At 49.7% G+C, this 20,142-nt stretch overlaps 2 protein-coding genes across 3 annotated transcripts in view; one reads left to right on the top strand and one right to left on the bottom strand.

Annotated features, from left to right (window-relative positions):
- KCNK12 (potassium two pore domain channel subfamily K member 12) overlaps positions 1-11,398 on the top strand; it is a 60,505-nt gene extending 49,107 nt beyond the window's left edge. The window contains exon 2 of the mRNA XM_032176554.2: positions 2,024-11,398. Coding sequence (XP_032032445.1) covers positions 2,024-2,925 — 902 coding nt within the window. The 3' untranslated portion in view covers positions 2,926-11,398. The remainder of the gene's footprint in view (positions 1-2,023) is intronic.
- MSH2 (mutS homolog 2) overlaps positions 1-20,142 on the bottom strand; it is a 305,392-nt gene that overhangs the window by 195,681 nt on the left and 89,569 nt on the right. For both annotated transcript variants that reach the window (XM_058428244.1, XM_058428245.1), the window contains exon 14: positions 11,395-11,510. In XM_058428244.1, coding sequence (XP_058284227.1) covers positions 11,395-11,510 — 116 coding nt within the window. The remainder of the gene's footprint in view (positions 1-11,394; positions 11,511-20,142) is intronic.

Below are 20,142 nucleotides of genomic sequence, written 5' to 3' on the forward strand. Positions count from 1 at the left end.
CAGGGATGCCCCTGATCACTGCCAGAGTTGCTGAATGGTATCATGGTCCTGCTCAGACAAATGATCCATTTTTTCAGCTCAGACTCCAAGCAGTAAGTGAATCTTTCCACCAAGAGATGAAACCCTCTCCCATAACCAGAGTCAGGCAACCACGGGTCCCACAGATCACAGCCAGCACTGGGCAGGGAGCTCAGTCGAGAGGCAGAGCTGCCACTCTGCACTGCCCTGGATGGCATGGGCGAGCACACCGGCAGGCAGCCACACCTTCTGCAGAAATCAATTGATAAAGACACCCTTAAAGCCTGTGCTTTGAACAAGTGGTAAGTTAACAAAGATAAGGGCCTGAAGCAATACGCAGTTGTGTAGACCTCTCAGAACAAAGCAATTTTAGATATACCAGCAGCACAGGACCCAGCTGGGCCAGAGCCTTTCTTTGGCCACAAGTGTGGGCAAGGATGATTGATGGTGATCCTTGGTTGAGAAGGAGCCGGCACCCAATGGCAGAGCCATGCTCAGTCTCTGAAGGGTGTGGGTGGACTACTCTCAAACAATCCTTTTGTCAGCCTCACAAAGCTCTTTTCAGAGACCACTAACTCTAGCTACCTGGTTACACTCTACCTGGTCCCAGAGTGAACAATCCCAATTAAGGCAAAGCCCTATGGAATGCTTCCCTAACAAGGCTCCCTGCCCAGGTGTACTATGGGTTACATTTAAAAACCAGGCTTTTGGAGAAAGACTCATAGTCAACAGTTGTTCAGCTCGGATTCATTCACAATTCCAAATAACTTGAGGAAAGAAGAGGAGCTGCAGTTGACTTTTGAGCATTGATACTTAATTTTGGGGTCCTTTAGTTAGTAGGCAGAGTTGGTAAACTGATTTTTTTTTAATAACAAGGAGGGACCGAAAATCTATGGCACACTTGGGAAAAAAAATTGGGCACATATGACAACTCTTTAAAAACTGCCCTTTAAACAGAAAAGTCTGCTATTCTAGTATGTAAGACTTTGGAGTCATCTGGGAATTGATTTGAAATGCACATTGTCTTGTCACCCCATATTCACACTGTAAGAACTAGGGAAGTGACAGACTACCCACCTGGCCTTAGGCCCAATTCCAGAGGCATGAAATGTTGGCAGACTAGAAAAATATGGTCCTTTCTCCGCCGCTAGAAAAAATAACAAAGAATTCACTGGACATGGTGGCATACACCTGTAGCTCTATCACTTGGGAGGCTGAGGTGGGAGGATCACTTGAGCCCAGGAGTTTAAGGCTGCAGTGAGCTATGATTGTACCACTGCATCCAGCCTGAGTGACAAAGAACCTGTCCTCCCAAAAAAGAAAATATGGTCCTTTGACCAAAGGCCTTTTCGAAGTGCCTGCAAAGTGAAAATTAGTCACAGCACTAAGATTACTTGGCTTTTTTCACTATTCTCAAGTAGGCAGTGGAGTTTCCAAGTAACAAGACTGGTATAAAAAGTGCACAAGCACATAAGAAGCTAGATATCTTTGAAGAGATCTATGCTGGTTTTGATTTCTAATGTAAATATTTGTAATTCACTCAACAAAACTCACCTAGACTAGTATATTAATGTATTTATGAACTAAAATAAAGATGACGGTTTTTAAAAAACAATTTGGAGGAGTGGGAGAGCAGGTGTCCCTTGTTGGCTTTGTGGGTATCTCAGTGGTTTGCACCTGTGCAGGAGTGGTTTCTATTTTTTGTGTCATGGTGGGTCCTTCCTAGTGACTACCTGCCCCACCCACTTGGGTTTATAGGTCCCCAAGATGAAGGGCCATGTCTCCTCCATCAGTTTAGGGGCTGCCAAGATCAGGAACCCTATTAAGTGCCACCAAGGGAGAGAAATGACTAAGTGCTGTTTTTCCTCCACCTGAGTGGTGCCACTCGAGATAGGAGCCGCGCAAGCACCTGCATGCCCCCGTCCCCGCACCCCACCCCCGTGCCCTGCCCAGTGAGGACCACCTGCGCGGCCAGGACCGCGCTGACCCTGCCCTGTCTCCACAGGTTTCGGCATGACCACCCCCGCGACGGTGGGCGGGAAGGCCTTCCTCATCGCCTACGGGCTGTTCGGCTGCGCCGGGACCATCCTGTTCTTCAACCTCTTCCTGGAGCGCATCATCTCGCTGCTGGCCTTCATCATGCGCGCCTGCCGGGAGCGCCAGCTGCGCCGCAGCGGCCTGCTGCCCGCCACCTTCCGCCGCGGCTCCGCGCTCTCGGAGGCGGACAGCCTGGCGGGCTGGAAGCCCTCGGTGTACCACGTGCTGCTCATCCTGGGCCTGTTCGCCGTGCTGCTGTCGTGCTGCGCCTCGGCCATGTACACCAGCGTGGAGGGCTGGGACTACGTGGACTCGCTCTACTTCTGCTTCGTCACCTTCAGCACCATCGGCTTCGGGGACCTGGTGAGCAGCCAGCACGCCGCCTACCGGAACCAGGGGCTCTACCGCCTGGGCAACTTCCTCTTCATCCTGCTCGGCGTGTGCTGCATTTACTCGCTCTTCAACGTCATCTCCATCCTCATCAAGCAGGTGCTCAACTGGATGCTGCGCAAGCTGAGCTGCCGCTGCTGCGCGCGCTGCTGCCCGGCGCCCGGCGCGCCCCTGGCCCGGCGCAATGCCATCACCCCGGGCTCCCGGCTGCGCCGCCGCCTGGCCGCGCTCGGCGCCGAGCCCGCGGCCCGCGACAGCGACGCCGAGGGCCGCCGCCTCTCGGGCGAGCTCATCTCCATGCGCGACCTCACGGCCTCCAACAAGGTGTCGCTGGCGCTGCTGCAGAAGCAGCTGTCGGAGACGGCCAACGGCTACCCGCGCAGCGTGTGCGTCAACACGCGCCAGAACGGCTTCTCGGGCGGCGTGGGCGCGCTGGGCATCATGAACAACCGGCTGGCCGAGACCAGCGCCTCCAGGTAGACGGCCTGTCCGCCCGCGCTGGGGACCCTCTCCAGGCCGCGGGGCCGCCGGGCGTGGTTTGCTTCCCTTCTCTCAGTCACTGCTGGCGCTTTCTTAATCTTTATCCAATAAAATGAAACAAAAAAAATTTTTTTAAAGAAATACTATTTGGCCAGGCCTGATGTTATCAAGGGCAGGTTTTGGGGACGCCTGTGTTCCTTGTGAGTCCCCTCTTGGAGAACTGTGGTCCCCAGCAGATTCTCCTTCAGGGAGAGAAAACGTGGCCCCCCAGGCCCCCACCCAGGGCATACCGCAGCGAGGAGGGTTTTGCAGACTGGCACTAAACCCCGTCCCCATGCACAGAAGCAGCCGGCAACCCCAAAGCATATGGTGCAACTTTTCGTGGCTCTGAATTACCTCCTCAGCATTTAGAATCCTGGCCCAGCCTAGCAGCTTCCTTCTGGTCGTCAGAAGTGATATAGTCACAGTTTTGACAGGTGGGGGTAGGGACAGCCATATGTTGCCTCCCGATGTATATATATAGAACAGCCACTACACACAGAGAATGGTGTAGTATTATGCAATGAGATGAAACATAGCACCAACTTGCGGACTGTGGCATTTCCCCCAGATTTGGAAATTGCAGTGGTGAGGGGCTTAGCTGGCCTTTCTCAGCTCAGAGTTAGTCCATTTAGCACAGAGCACAGGGCAACTACTTCTAATGGTGGGCGGTCCAGGGCACCTGTGAGGAGGGGAGCGCTGAGGCTGCAGGAGCCCTGCTGGGCTTTAGCTGGCTGATCTCCAGGCTCGGATGGGCAGATCTTGAATCCCCCAACCTTCCTTCCTTTCACAAGCTCATCCGCAGCAGTGCTTTTCAGTATTAACCAGGAATATCTGGGTATTCTCAGACAAGATATTTCTTTGTTGGTCTGGATTTTTTTTTTTCTTAACTACTGTTGATCAGTTCAACTTTTCCCCCTTTAAGAGATCATGGGGTTGCCGGGCGCAGCCCTCCAGCTTCTCCTCCTCCTCCTCTGAAGGAGGCAGCTCTGCCAGCTGCGTCCTTGGGAACCAGGGCCTGCAGCACCAGGAATCCAAAAGAAGCCATCTTGCAAATGTCAGGGTATTCGGCTCCAGAGGCCATGATGTGTTTGGGGTCAGGAAAGATAGAATCCCTTTCTAAATATTGTTTATCAAGAGGATTTGTTTTCTCCATGCACAGCCTATTGGAGGCAGACGAAGGCAGGAAGGAGGGAGCTGGTGAAACTGGTGGATGGAAGTAATGTTAGGATTACAGTTTTGCTCTCAGGCTAAGGGACAGATTCTCCCAGACTTGCCTTCTGCAGCACAGGGGGTCCCTGACCTGGAGGAAGGCCAGATACCCAGGCTTCATTGAAAGGATGGTGGTCTGGGGCTGTAAACGAACACTCTCTCTGCCCATTTTTCTCATCTATGATGAGGGCAAGGACAGGTGCCAGAGTTTATACAGGCACGGCGTGACCCACCAGTATGCACAGCTTCTGATAGGAAGTCTTAGAAAAGCACCGCCTCACCGCCTCCAGCTCGAGCCATGCTGTGAAATCTCTCTCCCTGGCAAATGTGCCTGGAACACACACACACACAAACATGCACGCATGCGCTCACGCACGCAGCATTAGAGTCAAACTTGAATGTCAAACTCTTCTTTCCCCTTCTAGTTCATGGCAGGAAGGGAAAGCTTACCTGAGATCTCAGTGACTCTCCAGCTATTTTGGGTAATTTCTGATGTGAGTTGGGATTGGTTTTTAAACACAGGCCCTAATCTGGGGTGAAGCCAGTGAAGCAGCGCTGGCCAGGAGACAGGTCAGTCTTGCTAAATCATGAAGGGTGGGCTCCTGTGAAAACCATGCTTTCAGGATTCACTGTGACTGTCAGGCCAGCCCAATGAGTGCCCCCCATCCAAGCTATGGTTGCGGTCACAGTAAAGGGATTGTCCACTCAGCGGGGCACATGTTTTCTAGGGCAGGGCCCTCTGACAGGACCTAGAAATAAAATCCATGTTTATCCCTTTAAAAAAGGGAAGGATTAAAAGGCATCCAATGAGAGGTGTTACCTAGGCAACAGGAAATAACTTGGGGATCAGAGCCATCCAGAGAGGGAAGAAGAGATCCCCATGATAGAGGCATCTAGACAGTGAGGACTTGATCTGCGGGCAAAATAACAGCCTACCCACAGGAAGTGAGCCCCAGCAACAGTACAGCAGCCTAAAACCCAGGCATCAAGACTGTGTGAGCTAGACAGGCCTAAAGAAACCTCCAGGCAATCCCCCGCCCAGCGTGCAGGACTACAGAGAATCCTGGTCTCCACGGGAGGCACCAGGACCCACCTCCAGAGAAGAAAAACTTGAAACGTTTCTTGGCAGTCTTCTCTGTTGGCAGTGCTTCCTAGACTCTATCCTAAGTTGCTTATGCTGCAGCCTCAGCTGTTTTTACTTGTTTTATTATGCTTTGGTTTTGGAAAGAGGCAATTGGAGGCAGCTTGAGCAATCTTCTAAAGGAATCGTAAGCATGGTTTCAAAGGGCAGGAAAATGAGACCCTTCCCCTTCCCACCTCCCAACTTCCCAGAGAAACGCCAGTCCTCCAAGGTACAATGGCAGCTCAGGATCCAGTGGCACATGTGTATTTTTGCCTATGTTCCCCTGTCCCCATCCCCCAACCCAGTCTCAGTCACACTGCCATGATACGTCACACCATCATCCTTCATCTCAGGCCAAAGGGCTCAGCGCCCCAGACGCCAGGGGCTGCTTCCCTGAAGCAGGGATGTGGTTCTCCCATCATTTCAGGAACAGTGACATTGATAGGGATGCCTTTCTTTGGTGCAGGTTCTTCTGAACCTCAGGCCAAGAAAGAGCTCCATTCCCTCAGATGCTGTGGCCTCTCTCACTGTCTTGGGGGTCTCCAGTTTGCCCACCACTGGTAGCTCACTGTAGCCTACAACTTCCTCACGCTCCAGGAGTTGCTTCCTAACCTTAGGCCTGGACTTACCCATCATGCTGGTGCTGTGTGGCTCCCTTAAAGGTGGGATGAGCTCCATGAAGCCCTCGCCATATGGCTGTGGCCACATAGAAGCCAGAGTCTTGGCGAGCAGCCTTCTCAGAGCTGAGCAGAAACATAAAGAAGCCACCCTGGGTGTCCTAGCTTGCTAAAGCCAAGTGGTCAGGCCTTTGTGTCCTCTGAATGAAGCAGTGCCAACAGGCCTGGAGAAGGCATCAGAAGGCTTAGGCAATCTCAGGCTCTCATTTTGTTGAAAATGCCAGACAGCCCTAGGCATTTGCACAGCATCATGCATATATGTATATATATACACACATATATACACACCAGCCTTACAAAGAGCTACTAACCCTTTTCCCCAAGGAAATGTCTGTCTGGGCCACTTTAAGAAGAAAGATTTCCCATTTTTAACTCTCTAGAGATGTACCAGGGCCTGGAAAATCCCTCTCTGCCTTGGGGGAGTTTTATGTACAATTTGCATGTATTCAGGTTTCACACAGAAGCCAGCATCCAAACCCAAGCCAAACCCTGGAAAATAGCTGCTAAATTGACCCAGGATCCTCCGTCCTTCAGACTGGCCTCCCAGCAGACCCCCTCTTCCTGTGGGCTCTGGGGTGAGGGGTGACTGAGCCCTCATGGCCAAAGGAGAAGCTTCTGGGGAACTGAGGCAGACGGCAGCCCAGTCAGGCGGAGACCATAGGAGCGACGGGCCCTGTGGTTCGATCTTACTGTAACTTTTTACATTCTTAAAAAGCACAATTCCACATGCACACTGTCTGGAACGCACAGCCAGACAGCCAGCCTAGGGCACTTCTGAGTCCAGAAGAGGTGCTGGGGCTTCATCTGTTGCAGGGTTGTTGTATTGTTGTATAATGTGCTCGTGGTGACTCTGAAGGCTCCTCACTTTGTAGGGTGGAGAGGGAGGGAGGGAGGGCCTGCTAAGGCCTTTCCTGACCCCCAGGGTGGGCTCATCAGCATGGACTTGGGGCCTGGACTCTTGCCCCTGGAGCAGCTCTGGCACTTTCAGGCACCCCAGAGCATAATTGCTACACCTTCCACGCTAGTCTCATGCATTGAGGATTTCTGCACTCGGACCTGGCCCCAGACCCTCTTCCCTTTCCCCTTCTTCCCTAAGGAAGCTCCCCTTTGCTTTACAAATCATTTTTTATGCTATCTGTTCTCTCAGGAGGGGGCTAGAGCATGCGGGACAAGCCTGCAGGGTTTCTCAAACAATACATCTATTTTTCTGAGCAGCATTCCAAGAGAGGACTTGAAGGGTGTTTAAATTAACGATGAATAAAATGCAGCCTGCCACCCCTCTGAGCTGTTTGCTTTCTGTCTGTCAGAGCCGCCTGCCTCCCCATCTTCCAGTTCACACCTCCTCTCAGGAGGGCCTGGGGGACTTCAGCTGTTAGGATGGGGCAGTGGCAGCATCACTGGGAAGTTACTCTACAAAACAACAGTGAAACAGAGCCCAGGGCACCAAGGGACCTCCTGGGCAGCTTGGCCAGGCTGGGCCAAGGCTGGGGGACTGGGAGATGGCCCCAACCTGGCTGTGCACGAGGCTCTCCAAATGGAGCTTTAAAGTATGGCCTGGGCCATACTCCCAGGAGTCTGATTTCATTGGTCTAAGGAGCAACTCAGGCCAGCCCTGGAATTTTTTTGGGGGATTCTAATGGGCAGTCATAGACTTGAATACACTCTGTAAACACAGAACACTCACATTATGGTGGTGTAGAAAGAGCGTCCACTTAGAAACTAGGAGGTCTGAATTCTAGTTTTGGATCTGGCAGTCATTTAGCTCACTCCAATCCTGTTTCCCCATCTCTAAAGTGGGATAATGATACCATCCCCCCACCTCCCAGTGGTCTTATGAGAAATAAATGAGGGGCTAGGAACTCTGAAAAGTGTAAAGTCCTCCACAATTGCAAGATGTCACAATTATAAGAGACATTTCATGAGGATATGGGACCAGGTTGCCCTATTGCTTCTGCATGGGGTCCTTCCCACAGTGTCAGCTGGGGATGAAGTTCTTCCAGCAGATTGCTTTTGCCCAGTTGCCTTTACAAACCCCTTCTTTTCAAAAGGAGCTTACTTGCCCTAATAATAGGGCAAACTCTACTGAGGCCTTCTCTCCCCTCTACAGCCCCCTCCAGATTTCCTTCAATTTTCCCTAGAAATGAGGCTCACACTGGCCCCACCCACCTCTGTCTACACAATCACTCCCCACTCCCCTGGGCTCCCCACCCTGTTGAGCATGACCACTCAAAAGCACGAGCTCCATCTTTTATCTACAGCAGGGACTTTCATGACATCAAATGATAAAACAAGAAGTTTTGTACAACTATACTGTACAGATCACGCACTATTTTTCATTCTGGTATTGTTTAGTTTTATTTTAACCCATTTATGCTGGAGGTTGCAAATTTTTTGTGTAAAAAATCAGATCTTGGCGATGACCTTAAGCAGTAGGATGTAAATAACTCTCACAGACTTAGTGTTCCAATAAGGGAACACTAGGCATAAATGGGTTAATGTTGGTCAAAGCTATTGAACTGATTTCATGATCTGCCTATGAATTACACCCAGCAATCTGAGAAACACTGGCTTACAGTGTTTCTGGAAAGAGGCCTTCCTGTTAGCTTCCAGCCAAGACCCATTAGCTAGGCTGCCATGGTGGAGAGGCCTGAGTTCTGGTCACCCATCAGCTCTCCTCTCTGTTGGGGTCTCCAGCTGTGCCCCAGCTATGTGATGGGCACAGGTGGCTGTTTTACCTGCATGAAGTAGCCTAGATGATCCTTGGGTTCCTTTCAAGTTCTAAGGCTTGTGATTCCTATAACATTTCATATGACACTCCAGTGATCCCTGGATGGACTACCATTCCTCTCCCTTCTGTGGCCAGTTACCTTTCTATGAGTGTATCTAACAAGCAGATTTTAAAAAGGAACTTTTAGCTGGGCATGGTGGCTCATGCCTATAATCCCAGCACTTTGGGAGGCTGAGACAAGTGGATCACTTTAGCCTAGGAGTTCGAGACCAGCCTAGGCAACATGTCAAAACCCTGTCTTTACTAAAAATACAAAAAATTAGCCAGTTATGGTGGTGCACACCTGTAGTCCCAGAGACTCAGGGGGCTGAGGTGGAAGGATCGCCTGAGCCCAGGAAATCGATGTTTCATTGAGCCATGATCATGCCACTGCACTCCAGCCTTGGTGACAGAGTAAGACCCTGTCTCGAAAAGAAAGAAAAAAAAAGAAAAAAGAAGAAAAGAAAAAAGAACTTTATATTTACCAAGCCAGGCCCCTGGATAAGAGACTTGCATATTTATCTTATTTAATCCCCTGGCCAATCTTGGAAATTTAGCACTTTCCTCCCATTTTGTCTTGGGTCAGACAGGTCAAGTAACTCGTCTAGTTTGGGGTCAGGCATCCCCAGTGTTAGGGGCTGGAGAGACAAGGGTGAGAAAGACAGGACGGCCCTTGCTGTCCGTGGACTCCAGGCTCCTGGAAGCTGATGGGGGCAGGGCACTGCAGTACAGCCTGCTGAGGGCTCCCTGTCCACCAGACATTCTGGGCTGCCATGGGCACACCAAAGAGAGGCAGCCACCCAGCCTGGGTAGGCAGAGAAGGCTCTCAGAAGCAGCTGTCCATGCTGAGCCTAAGAGCAGCAAGCCTGCTGACAAGGAGCAGGAAGAGTGGCCCAGGCAGAGGAGCAGTGTGTGGGGAGAGCAGAGCAGGGGCTTGTTGGGGGAACTGTGTGTAGTTCTGCAGGACTGGAGCATGCAGAGCAAGGGAGGTAATGGGGGGGCCAGATAGCAAAGGGCCTTGTAAAACAAAGCAAAGACTTTTCGCCTAATCCTGAGGACATTGGCAAGCCAGTGGAGGGGTTTTAAGGATGCATGTGCTGCCGAAAATGACTCAGAATGCAGGAGTGGAGGAGGAAAGCAGATGGCAGGGTGGACCAAGGTAGTGCTAGTGAGAACAGAGAGACGTGGAGAGATTTGAGGGACACCCAGAAGAGTAGGTCCACAGAATCAATGATTTGCCTGGATGGGGATGATAAGACTGAGAGAGAGGAATTGGGACGGAGCCAGGTCTCAGGCTAAGCAGCCAGGTAGACAGTGGTGCCACCACTGAGCCTGGGAACCCAGGAAGAGGAACAGAAGAGGTGATTAGTTCAGTGAAGGAGAAGTTGGACTTGAGGGACCCATGAGATAACCATGGGGGAGGGGTTTCCACCAAGCAATTGGCATTGTGAGTCTAGAGCTCATAACAATGATCCAGGCTAGACCAACATTTTGGAAGTTCTCAGCATCAAGATGGTGTGAATTACTCAGGCTGTGAGTGTGTAGAATGAGATAAAAAGAGGATCACAACCAGCATTTAAGGGACAGGAGGAAGAAGAAAAAAGACTAAGGAAAGAGGGTCAGAGATGTGGGAGAAAACCAAGAGCATGGGATGCCACAGAGCCAAGGGAAACAAGGGCTTCAATAAGGAATGAGTGCCAAGTGCCACTGAGTGATTAAGACAAGGACTGAAGAAAACACCCACGAGATTTAGCAAAGGGAAATATCAGTGACCTTGGCAGAAGCAGCCTCAGGGGAGTGTGAGCTTCTTTGGAACTGGTGCTGCCTGGCTAATTTTCATGGGTCACACATTAGGGATACTAATTAGGATACAGATTCAAGCCACTCTAACAGAGGTTCAAAATAATACTGGCTTCTGTGGGTAAAAGTTCATGTCTCTCTCTTAAGAGTGAGTGCAAGCATAATCTATGTAGTATCAGACACTTCTATCTGTACACATCACTTGTGTTCCCTTGCCATTGGCCAGAACTTTGTCACATGACCTAATATAGCTGCAAGATAATCCGGAAAAGGTACCTTTTATTCAAAGTGGCCATGTACCAAGCGAGGCTGGTACTCCCAAGAACAGTGTTGTTCATCTCATGTTCAGGTCACTGAGGGGACATTATGCAGCTGTAGTGGGACCTCTGAGGGGTGACAATGAGGGTAGTATGATAGCTACCTGTTGTTACTGGATTGATTTAGACTTCAGCTGGAAACAGGAAGTGAGTCCCTTCCTCTTTCCTCCCTCTTCCTGCCCTCCCCCACCAACAGGCTCTCCCAGTGGTAAACCTGTTTGGAAGGAATCCAACAAGGAATCCTGGGAAATGTAGTTTGCTCAGCAATGCAAAGCAGAGTTCAGAGGCAGTGGGTGTACAAGGGCACATCATCCCATTAGCACACTTTAGCCATTGTGAAGTTCCCAGAAGGCGCTTTCTCACTGTGAGTCCTGGAATCTGGGCAGAGAAAGTTACATTCCTGACCCCTTTCTGGTCCATTTTTGAGAGCTTCCTACTCCATTTTGAGAGAAATGCTTACAGAAGGGATGTTTGTAGAATTACAAATGAAAAACTTAACCAGAAGGCAACAGACACCAGGTCATGAGAGCTCACCGCTGCCCCGGTTCTGTCTCTGGCCGACTGCAAGCAGATCTCTTTCCCCCACGAAGTTTCCTTTTCCATGTCAGCAAAATGAGGCACTGGTCTTTTGGCTCTGTCACTCTGAGGTTCTGAAAGGAAGGAGAGGAGAGGAGAAAATGTAGGAGTTCCACGGGGATTTCCATCAAGAATGATACTCAGCAAACATCTGCAGAGTACCTGACCCAGCTTAGACAGTTTGTTCAATTATTTTTTCTCCATGGACTGGGAGGAGCAGGACCAGCCATCTGGATGCAGGATGGAAGGAAACATCCTCCACTAAGGACTGGCCAGGTTCCTGCTGAAGGTGCAGCTTCAACACACATACCCCACCCCGTAAGAACCTTCATGAGCTCCAGATCCTCGTTTTCATTTGTTTCTGCTTCCCCAAGGACAAGTAAAGTACCATTCTCCAGAATTGCACAGTCCAATAGGTAGCCACAAGCCACACACAGCTATTTAAATGTAAGTGAATTTAAATTAAATTTTCAGCTCATCAATTGCACTAACCCCATTTCAAGCGTTCAATAGCCACATGTAACTCGTGGCTACCATATTGGATAGCACAGATATAGAACATTTCTGTCACTGCAGAAAAGTCTACAACATAGGGCTGCTCTAATGAGAGCTCTGGGATCCGAAAGCCTGAACTCCAGGGCATCCTTAAGCGGCAGAAGTAAAAGGCCTTCCCCAACCATCATGCCCCACTGTGGTCTCTTCTGCCTCCAAGTGGCCTTGTCTTCCTCATCCCCTATGGAAAGACCCCCACCTGCTGTTCACCGTGCACCCATCCCTCTCCCACCCCCAGGGCAAAAGCATTTGGTTACTCTGTGATGTCACACCTGTACGGGTAACGTCATGCACTGTGGGCATCTCTCTGTAATATGGAAGCCCCTCCCACCACAGACACCACAGATGCTGGGGTTCTGGACAGATTTCTTTGGAATACATATATTTGCACACACGAGAGCATTGGTCCAAATACATATATGCAGACGCAGGCACACAAATATTTATATTAAAAGCCTAATTCCACAAATGGCTGTAATTAAGACACAAAGCAAAACCTCATGAGGTTGCTCCCTTCAACTCACACATTTACTCTGCCATGCTCTGGCAGCAGGGGAACAAAAAATGGAAGATTTGCTTGACTCTGCAGACAGAGGGAAATGAGGCTCAGTAAGGAGGCCACACAGCAATTCACTAGCTAATTCAAGCAAAAGCCAGATGTCCTTCCTGCTAGCCCACAGCTCTGTCCTGTCCATTCTTTTGGTATTGTGTTCATTCACTCAACAAACATATGTGAGAACCTACTGTGTGCATGCTCTGTACTGGGCCACATGGAGATTACACAGTCAATGAGACATGAATCCGGCCCTCTATAGTCTGAGAGCTAGGACATGTTGGTTGGCAACTATAGAAGCAGGGATATCACAGTCATACCACCGGGGGCAGGCTCAGAGAAGTCCGGAGAGGCTGCTTCAGATCTGAGTCCCATGCCAAGCACTGGGCTGCTCTGTGCTTCGCCCAGCTCTACTTCTCCAGCCCTTCATTCCTTTTCTATCTTCAACATGGCAAAGAATAAGCTATTCTTCATTTATTCTGGGCAGCCAGTTAATATTAATACCAGGGTTAATAGATCTGTTTCTCCCATACGCCATCTTGTCTGCTTCTCTACCTAAAACTGCTCTAAGATAAGTTCTAAAAATCCATCTTCTCGTGGGCAGGTCACAGTGCTGCTATGTTCCACTGAACAGAGATAAACCACGAGAGTTGGTTATATTCATAGCTGACCAACTACCTGCAGTGAGAGTGTAGGGGTGTTGAGATAGCCCCCAGGGCAGATCCTGGAGCCTTGACTTTTGTGTACCCAGGATGCTTTCCTGTCCCCTTCTTCTAGGGACACTATCTCTGTTCTTTTGGATAACTCCACCCATCTCCATGCAGTCTAGTGGAACTGCCAATCATAGGGTCCCTCCTGTATCAGTTATGAAAGCATTCAACTGTAATGAACAGAAAACCCATTGAAGGGTAGTTTTAAGGAATAAAAATCAAGGTTTATTTCATTACCATAATCAGAACTCTGGAGCAGGTGGTCTGGGGCTAGCGCAGTGACAGTGATGACATCGGTAAGGCTGGCTCCTCCTTCCCTCTCTGCCATCCTTTCCATGTTGGCTTGCCACCCCAGGTGCCAGATGGTAGCTACCCCTCCAAGGCTCATGTCCATGGTACTAGTAGCAAGAAGTAGCAGGGAGAAGGTAAAAAATGTTCTCTCCCAACAGGACTTTTCCTAGGCCTTCCTAGGACTTTCTGCTGCATCTCATTGACCAGAAGAGAGTCACATGATCATCACCACCTATAAGGGAAAGAGGGGGAGAGTGTTGTGCTTTCAGTCCTCTGTACAAGAGGACAGCAAGGGGGAGGGGATTGGGATGGGTGTGAAGTGAGAATGCCTACAGTTCCTGCTGCCTCCCCATCAAGGCTGGATTAATCACGGTTCAGCATTCTCAGAGATACAGCCATTGATCTAAGGGAGGGTCCATGCCTCAGGTTGGGGAGTGGGGGGGAGGTCCCCTGGCCTTACACAAATTGGAGGGGGTGGAGTAGCCCTTTCTTGTTTTGGTTTATAAATTAGGCCTGGCGGCATGAGTCAGGGTCAAGTTAATGCAATAGAATCCAGTCCAGCTGATTTAAGCAGAAAAATACCTATCATTGGCCATCAACTCCAACCTGGCCACCTAGCTCTCTGACACTGATGACCTGACTGGGTGACAGAATCGTGACTCCAGCACGTCATGCCACAGTCCTCAGACAGGGTCTTATGTGCTAAGGAGAGACACCTGGACACCGCAATCCTGTGCCAGGTACCATCTGCACACAGCAGGCCACCTTCAGCCAGCTAATGCTGATACAACTGACGTGTTGGCAGCCAGCTGACATCACTCAGAGACTGTGGTTTCCTGCTATGGGACAGAGAATTTGCAATTTGTTGGTTTTCAAAGACCTACCCCATTTCTCCTTCCCCATCTCATCCTGAACAACCTTCCAAGACCCTGGCCTGAATCAGATTTCCTGTTTGGCAATAAAACTTTTTCACTCAGTGCTCAATGTTTGGTCTTTAATGGCCTTTATTTTCTCTTCAGCTTGGACTGTTAAATGCACCCCCACCCCTGGGAAGCCTTAAGAGACTCTAGGGTTGAGCTCTAGGTTGAGCTCTGGGATTAACTCTCAGGAGAGACACACCCACAGAACCAGGTCACTGAGGGGGTTGCTGTCTCTCTGATCAAGAAATAACCTTTTTCAGATGCCACCATGATAAAGCCACTCCAGGAAAAACAGAACCCCTCACTTGCCAGCAAAAAAACCAGCAGAAGCATGGGCTCCTTCTCCAATCTGCTTTTGAAAATCTTGCTAAAGTGCATCTAATGTGTAGAATCTAAATCTCATCCAGATTGGTAGCTGCAAGAGAGGCTGGGAAATGTGGTTTTCAGTCTTTTAGCCTCAACGGTACAGGATAGCCCTCTAGAAGGAGGGTAGAAGAGATGCTGAGTGCCTGTCTACCACATCCTCCCTGCTGGGCTGCCAATGAGCTGCTGTCCTCTGCCACAGGGAGCATCTGCCTACTTGAAGGGAGAAGGAGGCCACTGTGCCAAAGGAAGTAGAGGCAGGGCAGCTGCCTGGTCCTGAGCCCCAGCTGCATTCCCTGCAGCCAGGCACCTGCAGTTCTTCCCCCAAGTGTAGGAGTTTCCTCAGCTTTCTTCCCACCAGTTCAAACCAGCAATTTCCCCCTTTGCCTACCGGCTGAGTTAGGTTTACTTGCAACTGAAAAAATTTGGACTAACTGTCCCTTTACCCAAAATGATTTCCTTTTTCAATCCCTGGGGGCTGAACTGCCTTTCACAGTGACAGGGACTTTCACAGAAAAGTTCAGTCTTGGAATGCAGACACCTCCAGGAGAAAGGGTACAATAACATATTCACACCAGAGTGTAAATGAGGTACAGGGAGCCTTGCCTGAGACTGGCTTCTGCTGGAGCAGAGGGAGGGGAAAGTCTTGGCTCCTGGGAGATAGAGATGGGAACCCCACCAAACGAGATAAAGTTCCCGGAAAAGGCAATGCCATAAATCGACTTTGCTAACTTTTGCCTTCAGAGGATGGAGGCTGAACATAAGCCCTAACATGCTTTCCCTTAAAAACAAGTTTTCTGCCATTCCCGCTTACATTTCTAACAAATGCTCAGTCTCCAGTGTTGATTTAATGTTTATGTGACAGGGTCTCTGCCAGCCCAACTTCTAATATTATTCACCAAACACCCCAACATTTCACAGCAGTCCCTCAATCTGTCTCCCTCTTCTGGGTTCCAACTTCCCTTGATTCTCTTCTAAGCACCAGAGCTTGGGGCAAGAGAGTGGGAGGGAGGTTTCTACTGGCTAGAGAGTCCAAGAGAGTCACTGTTTTAGAAACTTGGAATGTTCGCTTCTCCCCACCCCACATATCCTCACCCTCGCCCTCCCTAATAAGGAATTAGAGAGAGAGAGAAAGAGAGAGAGAGAGAGAGAGCAAAAAAGAAAGAGAAAGAAAGAAAAGAAAGAAAGAAAGAGAAGAAAGAAAGAAAGAAAAGAAAGAAAGAAAGAAAGAAAGAAAGAAAGAAAGAAAGAAAGAAAGAAAGAAAGAAAGAAAGAGAAAGAAAGAAATCTAAAAGAAAGCACTAGAGGTGGAATCAAGCTATCAAGCTTCTGGCCCCAAGAATTCTAAAGTCTAGTTGTCTCCTGGGTATTCCTCTTTGACTCCTTTCCCTGAAGGCATTAAGGCCCTCTCTCCTGCGCCACCCCTACCTCTCTCCTCCTGAAGTCTGCAGGCAGCAGGCTTCCCCTGCTCCTCTCTGTACCATGTCTATGGGTGCAGGCCTGGTTGCTCCTGCACCCATGTGCTTTAGGTGCTTCGCGCCTGCTAGAGAAACTCCAGAGAGATTTGCCACAGCTGCCACTGTCCCCCAAAGGCAGTGGTAAAACAAGCCAGCTGGCCACAGAAGGAGCAAGCCAAGCTCCACTGGTATCTCCTCCCTGCTCTAGTTCACTCACTGTACACAAAGGAGGCTTTTTATATGGGAGAAGCCTGGATTGGAAGCAGATTTGCTGGGACCACAGCAAAAAGTGAAGACTGCTTGACTTTTTCCACCAGTAATTATTTATTACTGCAGCTTAGCCTTGCCTATCCTGACTGATACACACCTGATCACTTGCTGCTCTATAGCTGTTCTCATCATTGCTCCTGAGGGCTTATGATTTCCCCTGGGAGCACAAAATCTCCCAAGGAACAAGGGCCAGCATGTCTTCCTTTGGACAAGTCATCACCTTGTTGAAGATTGCTTTTCTAAGTGGAGCTTAAAATGCCAGCACATATTTCATAAAGGTTTTGTGAGAATCAAAAGAGACAAATCATGGAAACAGCTCAATTTTTTAAAGTTTTAAATCCCTTTACTCCCCATTTCTCCATCATCAACCCCTACCCCCATCATTTCCAGTGCCCATGTTAGGGCTAGGCCACAAGCAGCTGAGAATAAAGTGACCAGCACATCACCTGTCTCAAATACTTGCACCTAGAGAGTATTCGAGGAAAAACCCTCAGGCTAATCAGAGGCTGCCTTTAAGGTGAGATTTCAGGGCATCTTCCCCCCACTTCATCTCTCTCCCCAGTTTCACTTTTAAACAAATCCACTCCCCACCAGCTTCTTGATGCTGAAAGTTGGTAAGACAGCCTGCTATAGGACCTTTGAAACAACAGGAAGTTCAGCTCCAGATATCTTTTGTTAGAGGTCCCCAAGACCACCTGGGATTCAATGATTCACTAGAAAGACTCACACAACTCAGAAAAGCTATTCTGCTTATAGTTGTAGATTACTACAGTGAAAGAATACAGATTAAAATCAACAAGGGAAAAAGCTGTACAGAGCAGAATCCAGGAGAAGCCACGTGCAAGATTCCAGTTATCCTCTCCCAGTGGATTCACATGGACAGTGCTTAATTCTCCCAATAATGATGTGACAACACATGTGAATGAAGTACAGATCCTCCTCCACTGGGTTATGTCCCAATAAACCCATTGTAGAGTGCAAAACTCACAAGTTGAACCATTGTAAGTTGGGACTAGCTGTATTGCTCACTTGAGCCTTGATGTTCAGGGTTTTTATTGGTGGTTGGTCACATAGGCCTGGAGCACCTGCATGACTGATTTTAGTTTCTCATTTTCTATCCCTCTAGGGCTCAAACTGATACAGTGTGGCCCAGGGCCCCAGGGGAACAAAGACAAGTGTTCATCATAAATTGCATTGTTAGCATACATTTTCTAGAGTAGTTCTAAGTTCGGCATTCAAAGATACTCTTTGAATACAAAGCAGGGCATTCTAAGGGCTTAGAGATTATTTCTGAGGCTCAGGCTGAGGGCCAGTCTTTTCTTCGGAATATGGGTGCGAGTACCTCAAGTCAGCTAAGCTAACCCTTTACTGCATACACTCGCACTCCACACAGTTCCTCGTCTGTAGGTAGCCTCTGCCTCCTCAGTTCATGCCAACAGAGGCCAGTAACCAAAGTGGACAAGAGGAGCAGTGGAAGCCACAGCTGGTCTTGACTCCCTGCCCTTCCCAGCATAACAAGCACCAAAGTTCCCAGACCCAAAGACCCAACCTCCTTCCTCTTGGGGGTACCCAAGGGGCTGATGCACTCTCCAGGTGGCTTGGTGTGCCTATGGAAGCCACATTGTGCCCCAACCCTTCTGCTTCGTGAGTCTCCCTGGCAAGTGGGACTGGCCCCGGCATACACCTCTGTAACCACACTGTTGACCACACTCCACTTTCACCCGTCCACGCATGTCTCATTTTCAGCTCTTTTGGGGGTTGGGGGAATTTTCTCCCCACCAATGCTACAGCCCCTAATAGTGTCCCAAAAAGTGGGCCTGGCTGTCTTTCTTTCCTGTAGCCTTCTTGCTCAAGGATCCAGAGCCAAACTGGGTCAAATGGCACACAGGTGGCACTATACAGTGTCATACCCAAGAGTGCCTCTCCCCAGGGAACTCCAAGGTCCGATGCAAGTGCCACAAGTCATTGCAAGCTCACAAGAAGTTTCTTCTCCACCTTGTCGACTCCCTGATGGATGGGAAGGGGTGATCTCAGCCCTCCATCTTAGGGATGAGTTCCAGGGCCCAAGCACCCAACCCAAGGCCCCCTCAAGGGTTCTTGCACAACCATGTATCAGACTGCCTAGTTCTTCCAGAGCCTGTCAGGAAGCAAGTGAGCCTCCCACAGGGAAGCAAGTGAAGCAGGGTTATACCAATCCATCCCCAGAAGATGACATATGTGAAAAAATCATGTCAACGACTGAAAGCCATACAAATAGAAATGAGGAGGATTCCTGAGATTTTTGCTGACAGAAATTTTCTCTCTACAATATGACTTGAAGTATAAATAACTGGGGAGGAAGGCGATTCTGTGGTTTCCACTTATACTACAATGCAAATGACTGGTAACGGAACTCTTGCGGAGGTCTGCTTATGGCCAGGCTGAGACAGAAATAAGCCTCACTGGTACCTCGAGGCCATGGGGAGAGAGGGCTCCTGGTGAGAGGTGGGCAGGCAGTGCACAAAGGCTCACCCACATTGTGGCTTGTCAGAAGCCTGACCTGAGAGGACAGAGCGGTTAGGGTGGCTTGTTCCATCAGGAAGGGGGCTGATCAACAGGGGCCTCACCTCCCAAGTCACCTAGACAAGGCTTCGTGAGAGAGAGGCCAACAGCCCCGGGCTGACAGGCTTTGGGAACCAGGATGCTGCCAGCAAGGTGGACCACAATTGTGCTGGGGATTCGGCTTCCAAAACTGAATGACAGTCTGGGCTCCTGAACTCCTGGGTCCTCTCACTCCCCAGACCTGTCTTCTCTGATAGTGATGTCAGCTTGAAGCCAAGCCTGGCAAATGTGGCTCCTGGGAGCCCCCAGCTCCCACAATGAGGCCTCTTCTCTCCCCTTCTCTAAAGCCTGCCCACCCCTCAACCCCCAGGTAGCTCCTGCTCTCAGCTCTTACATTCCAGAATAAGCACTGAGAAGGGTGTCATCTGCAGCCTGCGGGGGAGGCAAGGCTGGAAGACATGGGAGGGGAGAAGAGCCACAGCAGGCAGGGCCAAATGGCCTTGGCCTAGGCCCCACCTGCCCCAGCACACGGCGTTATGGAATAGTTTTGCTGGGGGTTCAACCACAACTGTCCTCAAACTCCTCTCCAGTTGAGGAGGGGAATGGGCTTCGGAGGCTGACTGTTGAGCCACCCAGGCCTTGGGGAGGCCAGCTCTTTCCTCAGCTCCTCCTGCAGATGCTCAGTCATGGCCGAGCCTGTTCCACTTTAAGCCTGCATCCACATGCTTTCTGACTCAATGTTTCTGGGAAACAACATCACAAAAATCAATGTTTTAGTGTCTACTTGGTGCTAGGCTGACTTTAAGAGTCTGGTAGGTCTTTCTATTCAGACTGATGTCGATGAGGGTCCCATTAAGCAAATTCTTTAACCTCTCTGAGAATCAGTTTCAACATCTTGAAATGGGGAAACAAGCAATCTACTTTACTGCATTGTTGTGAGGATTAACTAAAATGATTATAAAGTGCCAGACATACTGTCTAGCACACACATTCAGTGACTATCACTTCCTCTTTTTGCCTCCTCTCCCACAAGTTCAACTTTTCTGATG

This window comes from Hylobates moloch, unplaced genomic scaffold (assembly GCF_009828535.3).
Source record: "Hylobates moloch isolate HMO894 unplaced genomic scaffold, HMol_V3 SCAFFOLD_15, whole genome shotgun sequence".
Lineage (NCBI taxonomy): Eukaryota > Metazoa > Chordata > Mammalia > Primates > Hylobatidae > Hylobates > Hylobates moloch.